We start from the raw sequence: 17,141 nt of genomic DNA, 5'->3' as shown, positions 1-17,141 counted from the left end.
TTCAGTGACTGAGTTTTTTAGATGGGCATAGAGAAGCAGTTTCTCCATTGTGGTTGACACAGTACAAGGTTAATTCACAAAGGCTTTCTTTCCCCATTTTATCCTATTTCTTAGGGTGAGTTGGATTTGTCTGATTTTAGGGAATAAATATTTTGATACGATACTTCATATCTTAATGCATCTCCATCATAAGAGAATTTAACAAAATAATATTTTAATGTTAAATAGATTTTATTCATTTTCTTATAGTGAGTAGTTTGAGAGGAGGAAATGTACTGTTTTAAAACTTTGGCTCAGTCTTGGTGTAGACTGTGGACATGCTAGATCTTACACACCTTGCCTGGAGAGATGCCAATTAAAGGAAGCTAAGTGCATATATGTTTTTTACAAACACATGTTAAAATAAAGACCCTCTTACAAAAACTTTAAAATCTTCTAAAAACACATATTTCTGAAATGCTTCAATCTTGTGTTCTTCTAACAGAATACTAGTCACAAACCCACAGAACTTCCTGCATGTGATAAAATACTTTAATATTCTTTAATTTTGTGATTTTTTTTTTTTTTTTTTATATTCAGGATGGGAGGAGAGATCTTGAATTTAAAACCAAACATTTTAATTAGCATCATATCTTATTTTTTTATTTTTTTAATATATCTTTATTGATTTTAGAGAGAGGAAAGGAGAGGGAGAAAGAAAGATAGAAACATCAATGATGAGAGAGTCATTGATCGGCTGCCTCCCGCATTACCCCTGCTGGGGATCGAGCCCGCAACCCGGGCATGTGCCCCGACCAGGAATCGAACCTCGATCTCCTGGATCCTAGGATGATGCTGAACCGCTGAGCCACGCCCGGCCGGGCGCATCATATCATTTTAAATCTTAAGGTGCCTTAGAATTATGATAGCCCATCTTCTCATTTTACAGGCTCAGGAGGCTTCAGGAGGTTAACTTGTTGCATGTACTGCAGGGAGTGCTATCTCCACCAGGTGCTGGGACGTAAGGATGACAAATATGTAATCCTTGCCCAGAAAGAGTTTACAGTCTAAGTCAGGGCCAGGCATAAACAAACCAAAATAAGACATTTTTAAATGAGGTTATAGCAGGATCTGCTGAGTGCTGTGGAGTTCAGGGAAAGCTGTCCACGTAAGGGTCAGGGCTTAGCTCAGATTCACAGAATAAAAAATATGTCTTGCTTTTTGGGCTTGACTATAGGCAAATAGGGCTTATTATATGATGTATTTTTAAGTTTGGTATATTTCCTCAAATGATGATGGTAGGGCTGTGTGGGGGAGGGGAGGGGCACTAAGTGAAGGGTTTCTCTTTATTCTGTATCATTGTTTCTCCCACTGTTATATCTCACTTTGTCCTCATATGCAATGGCAAGAATATAAAACAAATTGATTATTTTATATAAATGCTACAGTTGAAAGCATGGTAAGGACCAAAACAACAAAGCAATATATAAACGGTAGGAAATAGTGATGTAAAAGTTTAAGTAATTGATACTTAAGAGCTAACCAAACTACTAAACAGAGAAGTGATAAGTATGGTATATCTGTGCCATTTCACATATCATTCTATCTCAAAAAAACACAAAAATACAGACAAACAATGTACATAATAAAAAATTGAGCCCTGGTCAGTTTGGCTCAGTGGTTAGAGTATTGGCCTTTGGACTGAAGGGTCCCGGGTTCAATTCCAGCCAAGGGCACATACCTGGGTTGCAGGCTCAGTCTCTGGTCCCGGTCTGGGCATGTGCAAGAGGCAGCCAGTCAATGTGTCTCTCTCACATCAATGTCTCTCTCTTCCCCCTCTCTCCCTCCCTCCCTCCCTCCCTTCCCTTCCTTCCATTCTCTGAAAAGCAGTTGAAAAAATACCCTCCAGTGAGAATTTAAAAAAAAAATAAGATTCTCTTAAAGCTAAAGTTTTTAATTTTTAATTTTTCAGTGTTAAAATTTTTTAACTTTATTAATAATGCTAATAGTAGATAGTAGTAGTTATTTCTAATGATTTTATTTGCTAAAGTTTTGGGGTTTTGTTTGTTCGTTTGCCGTCTAATAAGTCAGGAAAGCCCTGGCCTCGTTACCTGGACCGCTGCTCCGGTTTCTTCCGCAGCCCATAGGAGCCTCTCCTGAAGCCACCTCTCTCCCACCCCTTCATTCTGTGCCTGCGCCTGAGTGTCAGGCGCCCTGCGAGGCCACGGGCAAGCGGTCCCTGCTGTACCGACTGAACATCCCTGAGGCCTGGACAGCAGTGAAGCTGGGTCTCAGATTGGCAGTTACTGGCTACAGTTACTGAGATGATTAGTGCACACAGTCGCTTATGTGTACAGATTGGCGAAAGAAAGGTCAGGGGAAAGTGCGGGTGGCAATTTCTTCAATAAAAACAAAACCATTTAAAGTAAATAGCCTGCTGATGGTGTGCCAGTAGCTCTATTTTCCTATTTGAAGAAGATATTTTAAAGTTACCTATGAACATTTAAAGACAAATTCTCCAGGTACATTGTATACTTTCTTATTATTTGCTTATTAATCCTCTGTGTGCTTTATTGAATTCATATTGACAGATACCATCACTATATCTGTCTGTGGATTGTATCTGCAGTGATATTTCTCAGTCACAGACTGACCAAAACCTTCAATCTAGAAAGCTGTGTGTTTTGGGCCGTTATGGGCAATAGTGATGTCAAATTTCACGGTTCATTCACAATGGGGCAGCATATAAAGAAGACATATTTACTAATTGATAAGTGATTCCTTAAATAGATCATAATAGTGTATTTTATGAAGAATTCTATTTATTTTAAAAGAAAATATGTCAATAGATTTTGTGATCGAAGCTTGATGTACAAATTAGGGTCCATTACTAGTAATTTGACTTATCCACACTCCACTTCTGCCTGGTAACAGAAATTCCATTTTCAGTAGTATTTAATTTGATAATTTGATATATTTTTTTTTTTCTTTCTCCTTTGTTAGTGAGAAATCAGCACTCTTTCTAGGATACATCCATTCTGATATTTTTATTCAAACCCATTTAATGTGTGAAAAAATATTTTTGCAAAATGAAAAACTGATCATTGAGAACATTTGCATATACATATATCATAGTTTGCAAATTATATTTAAAAAGCTACAGTAGGTGATACGTGACTTAACAAGGAAAGCTTTTATATTACAAATTTACTTCAGCATTATGCACATTTAAAATGATATTTTGATCGAACTGCTTCAACAACATTTATCACACAACTCTTAGTTTCATAAATGTAATTTAAGGTAAATTTAATATCTTGTTTGAGTAGCTGAAGAGTTATGGTTTTGTTAGAGAATTATATTGGTTTAGTAATATATTCCCTTAAAGATCACTTTATTGCTGTTGTTGATAACCAGAGTTTCTTCCCATATTCGTACTTGGGAAAGTCTCATAGGAGACTGGATACATAATAAAACTTTTCTGGTTCAAGTTTTAGCAGTTAAATCTGTATTTGGGAAGAAGTGGCTTAAGATATTGAGGAATATACAGTTAATTTCCATGTCAGCTAATACAAAAGTTTAGAGGTGTGGGGGACCTTGGTCAATTCAGGGACCTACAAGTTAATTTCAAAATTGTCACATGGCAGTGATTAGTTATAACAAACAAACCATTAAGTAAATAAATATGCAAGCATCTATACACACATACATACACAGGTAGACACTCATGATCCTGAAACACACTCACACTGGCTTCTTCTCTTATTCTGTGATCCAGTGTAACATTTGTAGCAGAATATGCCTTGTAACAAAAATTACATGAAGATCTTGTCTTCAAAGATGGAGAACATTTTTAAAACAGAGTGTACCCTGTGAGTAAATGCAGTGTCTGGTAAGTGTACTAAAACCCCAGGAGCTTTGATCAAATGCCAGCCGTTACATCAGTTCTGTTGGTAATTTTTCTTCCTGATCTGTGACCTTGACCTTGTGCTATGTCTCTATGTCAAATCTATTTTAGGGATGGTGGGACCATAGTTGAGTTTAGTAGGATTTATGCCCCAATCTCAAAGGATGTGTGTATCTGGGTATATTTAAATTGCAGAAAGAATTCAAAAGCACCATTTTCCATTATATTTCATGTCTTGATAGAGATTGGAAAAGTTATGCTTTTGAAAAGCTTTTGGAAGAACTCTACCCTCTGTTGTTTTTTTATATTTAAACTCTCTTTTCACACTTATGTGCTACCAAAATAATTTGTTAATAATTATTTGTTTCTTCAGAGAAACTTTTGTTTCTCTGACAACAGTAGGAGTGAAACAGACATTAATATTAATGCTAAGTAAATGTCATGTATCCTTTATCATATGGTAATTCTCTTCCTCGATGTTTTAAAATTATAGTTAGAACTAATTTTATTTAACAATTTCTAGTATTTTGTGTTTTTAAGATAATGCAACACAGCATCCAGGAAGATCCTGCATTTTTAGAATAGAAATTATTTGGCAGTTAGCCTCTTTCTCTAGCTCCTTTGATTCTCTGAGTCCTTTAAACTTAAAATCTCCCAATTTTTTCATCTTAATTTTGATTTAAAATTATGTTTTAAATAAATGGTAGAGGCAGAGTTAAATAGATGATGGATTTTATTGAGTCTGATTCATATACCTGACCCTTCTGATGCGGATTAGAACAAAGCAGCTGTTATCAATTTGGTATATTGACTATAGGGGCTACTTGTTTCTGTTGCCAGGACAGTCATTTCACTTATCTCATGAAGTTCTCTGTCATTAGGTTTCCTAAATCTTTACTGTTGCATTTTATTCACTATGTAGCCTTTGTGAGATAAGCAAAAGATCCAGTTTGAATATAAGCTCATGTTTAGCTTATAAATAAACACCTGTTTAAAATTTGGTGACTCCATTGAAGAAAGTAGTGAAGATAAATAACTTTTGGGGATTGGATGGGTAAAGGGTGTACTATTTCAGAATCATTTCCTTCCCCTACAATTCACTAAAAAGGTTATAAAGCATATTGGTCACAGCTATTTCCACAACTTTTTACAACATACCATCTTTTTGGTTAAAATGCATGCTGTTTTTATCAGTTACAATTTGGCAAATGACTTGACATCAGAGAAATAAAATTTTAGAGTTGAAGTCCTCAGATACATATGTCCTTGTGTTGAACACTTGAGCCAGTCAAGCTCTCGTGGGTCCTAGTGCGTCTCTTTTAATAGGAAATGTGAGTGACAGTATTTTACTCCTATAGAAGCAGCTGACTGCACGTTAAAGCTGATGGACCTGGAAGTTAGGAGCAAATTTGGCCTTAGGCAAAATCATGTAAGTCCCTCAGGTTGCGATGGAGAGCAGTCTGGGCAGCTGTTTAACTCACTGCAGTGTCACTGTTTCTGTTACCAATACCTGAAGACGATTCACATCTAAAACGAGAACCCCTGGGAGGGTGCGAGCCACTCATAAGGCCTAATTGCAAATGTTGAGGCCCTCACTTGAGCAAGTTTTTAGATAAATTTACCTTCTTGGTACCCATCAAATTGTACAACCACACATCTCTCTTTTGATGAAGATAATACGACAAAGGAAGTTATCTAGGAATTCAAATGATACCAAAGGGCATATAGTAATTTTTATTCCTTTTTTTTTTTTCAAGAATAGAAATATTACCTAATAGATGAAATTTCAGGCCTACTTCTTTGCTGTGCCCTTACTCTCTGCTATGAAATGTCAACAACTGAGTGTTACTTTTATTTTTTTTCTTAAGTGTTTTTTTTTCCCCCCAAAAAACTAACTTTTAATTTATGAAGAGGATTCACTGTGGTCTTTACTTTTCCAGAAACCTTATCTGGATTGTTACTTTTCTTTTCTTACTCTGTGAAATTGAGTATTGGAATTTATGTAATTTAACTCTTCTTTGGTCCTTGTCTTGGAAGGTGTTATATTCTTTTGATAAATTGTTCCTGGGATTTTGTTTCCTGTTCAACTTTAAAACTTTTTGTCAAAATCTCACTGTAGAGAACACCAAGAGTTCTCTCAGTCATTTCTCTGGATTCCTATTGCTTTAAATAAAAGGATCAATAATTAGGACTTCGTACTAAGGATTATGTTTTTCCTAATCCTTAATAAAGCATCTTAATGTTTTTCTTATTCTTTGTATCAGAAGCATCCCCTAAATAATCCATAGAGCAATTTAGATAATATTGTACAATAGGAATTATTCTTGAATACCACAATTAAGTAGCCTTTCCATTACTTCTGTATTTTAAAGAACCAGAGCCAAGAATCCAAATAATTATTAAAGCAGCATTGCAGAAATACCTTGAAATTCAATACTCATATAGGTATTACTTGGTAATGCAGAAGAAATCGACTCCAGTCTCTCTATGGAAACAATCACAAGACATGAGATATTCATTAGACAGTATTTAAATAGCATACAAAGTGATTTCATGGAATGTTTTTAATGGTAAATTTGATTGCAAGTAAGATGGAATCCTTTTCTTAAAAACAGCTGGAGAGAGACCTTTTTCATTATTTATCTCTCAATCAAAAGTAGTTTGACATGTAAGAATCCTATTAGATGTATCCTTCATTTACCCAAGTAAAATCTTATTACCTGTATTTTACCATTTTAAAAGAGTTTAAAAATTCAACAAGCTTTCCCTTTGCTGAATAAACCATTTCCTAGAAAGTGCAAAATACATTGCAAAGGAATCAATATAACACTCACTTGGGAACTGTTCACACGCAAATTATTTACAACTTTTATTGATTAAAGCTCTAAAAAAAGTTCCAACTTCAACATAATTTCATATTTTTTAAGTAGTTTTTAAAAAGAAAGTATAGCTTTTAAAAAACTACACAGTGAATTCAAGCATTTTACTAGCAGTTTCATTAAACTAGTGTTTGTGTTGAAACTTGGATCTTTCTCAAAATCTATCAGTGTATATGGTCAAGATTCTATGGATTTATTTAATGGTTTAGTTTGATTTTATTATTTTAAAAATAATTCTGCCTTAGCCCTAGCCAGTGTGGCTTAGCTGGTTGAGCATTGCCCCATGCACCAAGCGGTCCCTGCTTCGATTCCCAGTCAGGGCACATGCCAGAGTTGCAGGCTTGGTCTCCCTGTAGGGGGTGTGCAGGAGACAGCCAATCAGTGTTTCTCTCTCATCTATGTTTTTCTCTTTCCCTCTCCCATCCTCTCTCTAAAATCAATAAAGCATATTCTTTAAAATAATAATAATAATTCTGCCTTGCCATTACAGTAATTTTTACACTGCATGCTAGTAGACCAGTAAAAATTTCAGTTTTCTAAAATTTAAGAGGTATTTTTATGTTTATAAACAAATTTAAGTTAATAAAAGAAAGATTAGTTTCTAATTTTAACAGTGTAAAGTAATTGAACATGAATTTTATTAAATTGCCATGAAATTTTATCAAATTATCATGAATGCATTTAGTTTTTGGTGTTTTTTATTTGTTTTTTAAGTTTCTTTATCTTTATTGTTGAAAATATTACAGATACCCCCTTTTTACCCCCATTGATCCCCTCCACCCTGCATCCATCCCAGCCCCAGGCCTTCCCCATACCAATGTCTGTGTCCATGGGTTATGCTTATAAACATATAAGTTCTTTGATTAATCTCTCCCTACCCATCCCCCACCCTCGCCTTCCCTCTGAGATCCCTCAGTCTGTTCCATGCTTCTATGCCTCTGAATCCACTTTGTTCATCAGTTTATTTTGTTTATTATATTCCACTTATAAGTGAGATCATGTGGTACTTGTCTTTTTCTGACTGGCTTATTTCACTTAGCATAATACTTTCTAATTCCCTCCATGCTGTCCCAAAGGATAAAAGGCCCTTCCTCTTTACAGCTGCATAGTATTCCATGGTGTGAATGTGCCACAGCTTTTTCATTCACTCATCTACTGATGGGCACTTGGGCTGTTTCCACATCTTAGCTATCAGTTTTAGTTTTTGAAGTTTTTTTGTTGTTGTTGTTTTTAACTTACAGGAAGGACTATTATATTACATGACTTTTATTCTTTTTTTAAAGTTTTAATGAATGTGTCTTTAATAGAAAAAAATAGTGTCTTGCTATTACCATATGTCTATTCAAAACTGTTATAAATCAAAGGTACATTATAGAATCTTAGTGATCTTACTATTTCTATATCTTTAAGCTTTTTGCCTTTTTTTAAAAATCCTCACCCGAGAACATGTTTTTATTAATTTTTGAAAGGAAAGTGACAGAGAGAGCCAGAGCGAGAGTGAGAAACATCAATGTGAGTGAGAAACATCAATTGGTTGCCTCCCACATGCGTCCCTTGGAGGCCAGAGATCGAGCCTGCAACTCAGATACGATGTGCCCTTGGCCAAAATTGAACCCGGGACCCTTCAGTCCTCAGGTCGATGCTCTGACTGAGCCAAACTGGCTAGGGCTCCTAACATATTGTTTCAAACTCTGTTTTTCATTTTTAAATCTTTTAAAATGATTTTTCAAATCATAGATAATATTTTGATATATTTATACTTATTGATATAAACTCCCAAAAATAAGAAACAGCATGGGTGAGAAGAAAAATATTTCATGTTAGGAACATCTTACAAATTAGGGTCACACTTTACCTGTAGCCTGTCGTCTTCATCTGGTGGGAATGGACCTCACGTTAAAATTTCTACAGAGAGAACATAAGTAAAAATTTAAAAATTGACAGGATAAATGGTGATGGAAAAAATAAAATAAAAATTTTTTAAATCTAAAATAAAAATCGATACATTAAACCTTTGGGAAACCGGAATGAGCACGTAAAGAGCCATTCTGCATTGTTTTTAAAGTTGTGGTAAAAATTAGGGGTAAATAAGCTTGTGATTATATTGGAATGTTTATGAATATGACTAAGACTGTCAATGCTTCGCACAGGCCTACAAAATAATCTTATCCTTGTTAGTGCTTTCATTTCTTTGAAAACAGAAATTCTAAAAATTACTTAGTGGAATATCTGATGCTTGGAGGAGAATGTCAGAGACTCTGTTCCTTGGGCCTCAGCCCCCATCAGCCGCCTCGGATGCGTCCAAGTCCCGTGCTGCTCCGTCCCTCCGTCTGCGCTTCTGCCTTTGTTCTCCCTCTGCTCTCAGTAATGTAAGGAAGCTAATTCCAGCTCCCTCACATGGACTTGGCACTCACATTACTCTGTAGAAGTGTGCTTATGAAAATTAAAAAACTTGGTGGGCTTTGGAAGAAAGTTATATAATATTAAAGTATTGTGTTGATTTGATTATTTTTTATAAAATAATTTAATTCATAGCATTTCTAGTAGAGATTTCTTAATAGGAATGGCAGTAATTACTAAAGAAGTGACTATAATGCATATTTTTGTATATTATATATGTATATATACATAAAAACTACTTTTTTTGTTTATAGGTATCATAACACAATTCTAATTCTGCACCTTCTTAACTATTTTTATGCTTATTTTTTTTAGAGCACTGATACTTGCATTTAATGAGGAGCAAAAGATGAAAATGGAGAATCAGGACATTCACTAAGGATTATATCTGCTTGCTGCCGCAGACCTGTGTGTTCAGGAATTCTTCCGCCGCTTCTTGCTTAGGAGTTGATCAGCTCCGCGGTCAGACTGCGCTGGCTTTTGCTTGCCTCGTATCTTGTCATTGCCAGAAAAAACCCTGGTCGGAATGTAACAGTGCATCACTGTCTGACGACTATGGAAGGTGAGAAACTGACACTCCCTTATTAAAGTTCTATCTCACTCACCCACAGAAAACCATTCTTTAAAGTGAATAGAAACCTGGCCCTTGTGAACACTTCTATTGAACATGACTCATGGAGAAGAGCTTGTCTCCGATGTGCACCAGGATTCTATTGTTTTAACTTACCTAGAAGGATTACTAATGCATCAGGCAGCAGAGGGATCAGGTACTGCCGTTGACAAGAAGTCTGCTGGGCGTAATGAAGACCAGAACTTTAGCATTTCTGGTAATGCGTTTCCTACCTGTCAGAGTAATGGTCCAGTTCTCAATACACATTCATATCAGGGATCTGGCATGCTGCACCTCAAAAAGGCCAGACTGTTGCAGTCTTCTGAGGACTGGAATGCGGCGAAGCGCAAGAGGCTGTCTGATTCCATCGTGAATTTAAACGTAAAGAAGGAAGCTCTGCTGGCTGGCATGGTTGACAATGTGCCTAAAGGCAAACAGGATAGCACATTACTGGCCTCTTTGCTTCAGTCTTTCAGCTCTAGGCTGCAGACTGTTGCTCTGTCACAACAAATCAGGCAGAGCCTCAAGGAGCAAGGATATGCCCTCAGTCATGATTCTTTAAAAGGAGAGAAGGATTTAAGGTGCTATGGTGTTGCATCGAGTCACTTAAAAACGTTGTTGAAGAAGAGTAAAGCTAAAGATCAAAAGCCCGATACCAATCTTCCTGACGTCACTAAAAACCTCATCCGAGATAGGTTTGCGGAGTCGCCTCATCACGTTGGACAAAGTGGAACGAAGGTCATGAGTGAGCCCTTGTCGTGTGCTGCAAGACTACAGGCTGTTGCAAGCATGGTGGAGAAAAGGGCCAGTCCTGCCACTTCGCCCAAACCTAGTGTTGCTTGTAGTCAGTTAGCTTTACTCCTTTCAAGCGAAGCCCATTTACAACAGTATTCTCGGGAACACGCTTTAAAAACACAAAATGCAAATCAAGCGGCCAGTGAGAGACTTGCTGCTATGGCCAGATTACAGGAAAATGGCCAGAAGGAGGTTGGCAGTTTCCAGCTCTCAAAAGGAATGTCAAGCCATCTTAATGGTCAGGCAAGAACATCATCAAGCAAACTAATGGCCAGCAAAAGTACATTTCAGAATCCATTGGGTATCGTTCCTTCTTCCCCCAAAAATGCAGGCTATAAGAACTCACAGGAAAGAAACAATGTAAAACAAGCTGCTAATAATAGTTTGCTTTTACATCTTCTTAAGAGCCAGACCATACCCACGCCAATGAATGGACACAGTCATAGTGAGAGAGGAAGCATTTTTGAGGATAGTAGTACACCTACAACTATAGATGAGTACTCGGACAACAACCCTAGCTTTACAGACGATAGCAGTGGTGATGAAAGTTCTTACTCCAACTGTGTTCCCATAGACTTGTCTTGCAAACACAGAATTGAAAAACCAGAACCTGACCAACCCGTTTCTCTGGATAACTTAACACAATCCTTGCTGAACACTTGGGATCCAAAAGTCCCTGACGTAGATATCAAAGAAGATCAAGATACCTCAAAGAATTCTAAGCTAAATTCACATCAGAAAGTAACACTTCTTCAGTTGCTACTTGGCCATAAGAGTGAAGAAAATGTGGAAAGAAACAGCAGCCCTCAGGAAGTGCAGGGTGACGTGACAAAACTCAGTAAGCAGACGTATGCGAGGACTTCTGTAATAGAAAGCCCCAGCACACACAGGACTACTCCCGTGAGCACTCCTCCGTTACCTCCATCCACCAAAGCGGAGTCTCCCATCAACCTCTCCCAGCACTCTCTGGTCATCAAGTGGAACTCCCCTCCATACGCCCGCGCCGCGCCGTCGGAAAAGCCAGCAAATACCACATCTAACCACTTGATGGATCTTACAAAGAGCAAAGAATCGCAAGGAGAGAAAGCAGTCCAGAATGAAGGCGCCCAGAACTCTGCGACTTTCAGTGCCAGTAAACTGTTACAGAACTTAGCGCAGTGTGGGATGCAGTCTTCCACCTCGGGGGAAGAGCAGAGGCCCGGCAAGCAGCCGGGCGGAAATGCAGATAAACCCATAGCTGTGGCCGAAAGATTAAGTGGCCCTCTGCTCGCAAGTAAAACAAATGCAGTTGAAGAAAATAAAGCCTTCAGTGGTCAGGCAACAGGTCCTGAACCAAGACTTTCTGGTTCTGAAATAGAAAACCTGCTTGAAAGGCGCACTGTTCTCCAGTTGCTCCTGGGAAACCCCAACAAAGGGAAGAGTGAAAAGAAAGAGAAAATTCCTTTGAGAGATGAAAGTACTCAGGAACATACAGATAGAGCTTTAAGTGAACAAATACTGATGGTAAAAATAAAATCCGAGCCTTGCGATGACTTGCATATTCACAATGCAAACGTGCACTTGAGCCAGGATGCTGAGTGTGCCCCGTTCTTCGGTGTGGCTCCCCCCGTGCAGAGAAGCACCGCTGCCTTACCAGTTTCCGAGGACTTTAAATCGGAGCCCCTTTCACCTCAGGATTTTTCTTTCTCAAAGAATGGTCTGTTAAGTCGATTGTTGAGACAAAATCAAGAGAGCTACCTGCCAGATGATCTGGACAGCAGTCACAGAAATAGTGAACTGACATTTCTAGAATCAAAGAATCTTTGCATGGTCCCTAAGAAAAGGAAGCTTTACACTGAGCCATTAGAAAATCCATTTAAAAAGATGAAAAATAACATCATCGATGCTACAAACAGTCACAGTGCCCCCGAGGTGCTGTACGGGTCCTTGATTAACCAGCAGGAGCTGAAATTTAGCAGAAATGATCTTGAATTTAAATATCCTGCCAGTCATGGCTCAGCCAGTGAAAGTGAACACAGGAGTTGGGCGCGAGAGAGCAGAAGCTTCAATGTTCTGAAACAGCTGCTTCTCTCAGAAAACTGCGTGAGGGATTTGTCCCAGCACAGGAGTAACTCTGTCATCGAGAGCAAAAAGAAAGGACACAAAACTAATGTGACCAGTAGCAAACCTGAATTCAGCATTTCCTCTTTAAATGGCCTGATGTACAGCTCTGCTCAGCCCGGGAGCTGCATGGACAGCAGGACATTTCCATACCCAGGCGTAGCAAAAACTCCGGTGAGTCCTCCCTTTCCCGAGCACCTGGGCTGTGCGGGGTCTAGACCAGAATCTGGGCTTTCGAATGGGTGTTCCCTGCCCAGTGACAAGGGACCCATTAAGTGGGTTATCACAGACGTGGATAAGAATGAGTATGAAAAAGACTCTCCGAGACTGACCAAAACCAACCCAATACTGTATTACATGCTCCAGAAAGGAGGCAATTCTGTTACCAGTCGAGAAACACAGGACAGGGACATTTGGAGGGAGCCTTCATCTGCTGAAAATGTCTCACAGGTTACAATCAAAGAAGAGTTACTTCCTGCTGCAGAAACTAAAGCTTCTTTCTTCAGTTTAAGAAGCCCCTACAATAGCCATATGGGAAATAACGCCCCTTGCCCACACAGCGCAAACGGGGAAGTTTATGGACTTCTGGGAAATGTGCTGACGATAAAAAAAGAAGCAGAATAAAATTTTCCTGCCATTCAGCTTTGGATCTTTTTAAAACTTAATTAGTTGAACTTTGAGATCTGTATAAATAAGAGCATGATTTGAGAAAAGCATGGTATAACAAACTTTTATTTTGAAGAGTATTGGTTACTGGCGATGTTTAAATATGCACACTGCTTTTTGCTCTACGTTAAGTTCATGAGGAAACTACTGAACTAGCAATTGGTTTTTAACACTTCTGTATGCATCAGACAACAACTGTGAGTAGCCTATGAATGAAATTCTTTACAATCACAGATAATAGGCATAAATTAAAATGTAAATTTCCATCCGCAGTGGATAAGTGCGTTTTGCTGCCTTTATGAGGGTATTCTGTTTTGCTTTTCAGAACTTAACCTACATAACATTTTTTTAAAGTCCAGATTGTTAAATAAATCTCTAAAGGATAATTACTGAGTAAAAAACCTAGTGCCGATTCACTTTTCATTACCCAATTCAGAAATGAAGTAGAAAAAAATGTGCTTACACTTTTCACTTTTGCTAAAAAAACAAAACAAAAAACATTTATTTTTAACTCTTGGAAAGGGTTTTGTGGTTCCCAGTGTGTCTTCCCCACCCCAGTCCTTTTCAATATATATATTTCTTTACTACTTAGTAAACATTGATTACAATTGATGGAAGTTTGATAGATCCTTTAAAAATAAAAAAAGGCAGATTTCCATTTTTGTATTTTAACTACTTTATTAAATTAATAGTCCTTTTACAGAATTAGGAAAGTTAACATTTATCTTCAGGTGGTTTTCTGAATAGCTGAATATTTAAGAAGTTGTTTTTAACAGAAGCAAAATGGCTTTTCTTTGGACAGTTTTCACCATCTCTGGTAAAAGTTACTCCTCACCGTTACTGTGGTACCTGTGAGTCTTATTACCAGAGTTTCTTAAAGCTGGACTCAGAGCACCTGCATTAGAACCATCTGGAGTACTTGTTTTAAAATGCATATTCCTAGGCAGCACCTCAGATCTACAGAACAAGAATCTCTGCTAAGTGGACCTGGGAGTCTCCCATCTGCATCTGAACACATTTAAGAAGAAAGCCCCTAGGTGTTTCTTCTACACACTGAAGTTTGAGAACCATTGCTTATAACTGTTCGCAGAACACAGGACTATAAAAAACTATTTGATGCCTATATTTTCCCCAATACAGTCACACATCAACTAAATATTTGCAATATTATAGTTCATATGTTACCGTTATATCTTAGGAAATCAGGTTCAGAACACTTTTTATGACAAAAAAAATTGGGTTGAGGGGACAACTTTCATATCTGGCTGAACATCTCAGGAAAATCTGTGATTATTTATGTGTTCCAATGAGTAACATCTACTTAATTAGCCTTAGGGATGGAATTACAGGGCCACTTACCAAACTCAGGTGATTCTAGGATGGTTTAGAAACTGCTCCTGAATACATCCTTAACTTCTGTTAAAATCATTGTCCTACAAACAATGTTGACAAAGATGGAAACATTGATTTCAAGCCCAAGAAGGGCACTAAACTCAGATCCACTAACAGAAAAGTACAAAGGGCACATATACATGACAAAATGGAATTCTACACAGTCACTCCAGTGATCTATTTCAAAATAGTGGATAAATACAGTAAACATTGATATCGTCGGGGGAAGAACTTAATACATTACTGAGCCACCTGGGGTTTTGATCTTGAAACAAGTTTGTGTTTTTAAGTTCAGTTTTTACAATCCACAGTTCACTCACCAGATATTTTTTTTTTTTTAGTTGTGAACCAGATTAGCTAACTGACGTATCAAAAAATTGTTGTATAACCAACTATTAATTAGAAGGAAATCTATTTGAAGTTCTACTTGAAGTTGTTTCTAAGATTTTTATATTAAAAATGGGCGTTATTTCCTAATATCAAAAACCGTAAATGATTATTTTTTTCTCAAAATGATTTGTAAATAGTTACTGAGTATATTATAAATAATAGGAGTGAATATTAGGCTACATCATGGAGAGATGAAGTCATATGCTTATTCTGAAATGAAAATTCCACTGGCCAGTGCATATATTCTACTCCATCCCATATTAACTCTGTGGCAGTCGTATTGTCTACACTATATAAAGAAGCTTTTAAACAAGTCCTTTTTTCCTGCCATTGTGAAATATCTGGAGCCTTGGAGGCATGCTAGGAAAAATGGGCTTTTACAAGGGCGTGAAATTTAGGTCAGGGAAAAGAACATCAAGGGCCAGCATTACTATTTTTTTGTGTGTGTTTCTTTGATTGATTGGTGGTTTTTGTTAATAGTTAGAGGAAAGAGGATACTTAATACATAAATAAACATGACCACACAGAATGCTGTTCTGGTTTACTAAAGAATGTCCCCAATTTGAATTTAGGATAATTTTAAAGAAGAGCAGTGAGAAAAGACATACATCCATGAATTCACTTTGTTTATGCATACGTAGATGCAAGGGTACACATATACACATATTCAAGGACTATTAGACGTCTAGACGATTTCTTCCTAATGAGTCATTTGTGAAAGGGTACTACAGCTCTCATTGACATCAGTAAGGTGGCAATACCTGTTTATTCTCTGCTGCATCTTACAGGGAGTAAGCTGGTGAGAGTATATATTTTATATATATATATATATAACATGTATATATATATATATTGACTTGTTACATGAAGATGTTAAAATCGGTTTTTAAAGGTGATGTAAATAGGAATTTCCTTAATGAAAAATACATATTTTGTATTGTTCTAATGCAACAGAAAAGCCTTTTAATCTCTTCGGTTTCTGTATATTCCATGTATAAGTGTAAATATAATCAGACAGGTTTAAAATTTGTGCATGTATGTATACAGTTGCAAGTCTGGACACATGTATAGAATAAACCTTTTATTTAAGTTGTGATTACCTGCTGCATGAAAAGTGCATGGGGGACCCTGCGCATCTGTGCATTTGGCGAAATGTCTTAAGTCAAATCAGATGTTCATCCCAACATGGCAGTATTCCATTTCTGGACACGACTTCTGTGGTTTCAGCTTCGTGAAAGAATGTGCTTTGAATCCAAGGGTCTTAAAACTTTTTAAAATCAAGTCAACCACTTTTCAACATAGAATTCACACAACTACTTTCATGAATTTTTTAATCCCATTGGAAACATACTGTTATACCAGGAGTATTCCAGTACTGGGTTACAGGCACATTACCATTCATGGTGTGAATTCTGGGGTTTACACAACCAATTTTGATGAGATCTTCTCAGTATATAATTTTTCATTTTTATTAGAAACTTAATTTCTTCATGTGATGTCATGAACTTGTACATACTGCAGTGTGAATTTTTTTTTGTTTTTTAATCTTTTAGTGTTTACTTTCTGCAATGAATTTGAATAAATGAGAAAAAAATGCATTATCTCTGGTTTGAAATGACTTATTTTGTGGGTTTTCTCTGAATTTTGGTTTTTCATAAACAAAAAAGTCTGTAGTCATGAAAATGGTAATAAGTCTTCAAGGATGCTTTGCCCTTCTCAGAAAAATAAAGGAACAAAAGACGAACAAGGTGGCCTGGGAGTCAGTGTATCTAGAGGCAGGGCAGTTGAAGTGCGGAGCTGGAAAGGACATCAGCCTACAGTCTTACAGTCTGCTGCTGGCCTTAATTCTGTTCCTCGCGGTGTAACTGGAATGACCACTGTAGCTTTAAAGTGGGAAAGAGTTTGTACAGTGTCCAAGAAAGCTCATTTTATATATACTTGTTTTAAGATAAGATTTTATTAGAAGGTTTTTATCCACATTTCAGTGGCTAAGTTTATTTTAAATAAAAGATCTTCAGTCCTT

General features: G+C 37.1%; 1 protein-coding gene across 5 annotated transcripts in view; it reads left to right on the top strand.

The window, feature by feature from the left end:
* NRIP1 (nuclear receptor interacting protein 1) overlaps positions 1–16,719 on the top strand; it is a 90,574-nt gene extending 73,855 nt beyond the window's left edge. For all 5 annotated transcript variants that reach the window (XM_081139176.1, XM_081139175.1, XM_081139178.1 and 2 more), the window contains one exon: positions 9,481–16,719. In XM_081139176.1, the coding sequence (XP_080995302.1) occupies positions 9,833–13,294 (3,462 nt within the window). In that variant the 5' untranslated portion in view covers positions 9,481–9,832 and the 3' untranslated portion in view covers positions 13,295–16,719. The remainder of the gene's footprint in view (positions 1–9,480) is intronic.
* Positions 16,720–17,141: the final 422 nt, after the last annotated feature.

Source organism: Miniopterus schreibersii (genome assembly GCF_964146895.1).
Source record: "Miniopterus schreibersii genome assembly, chromosome: 5".
Taxonomy (NCBI): Eukaryota; Metazoa; Chordata; class Mammalia; order Chiroptera; family Miniopteridae; genus Miniopterus; species Miniopterus schreibersii.
This window is presented reverse-complemented; position numbering and strand designations above follow the sequence as displayed.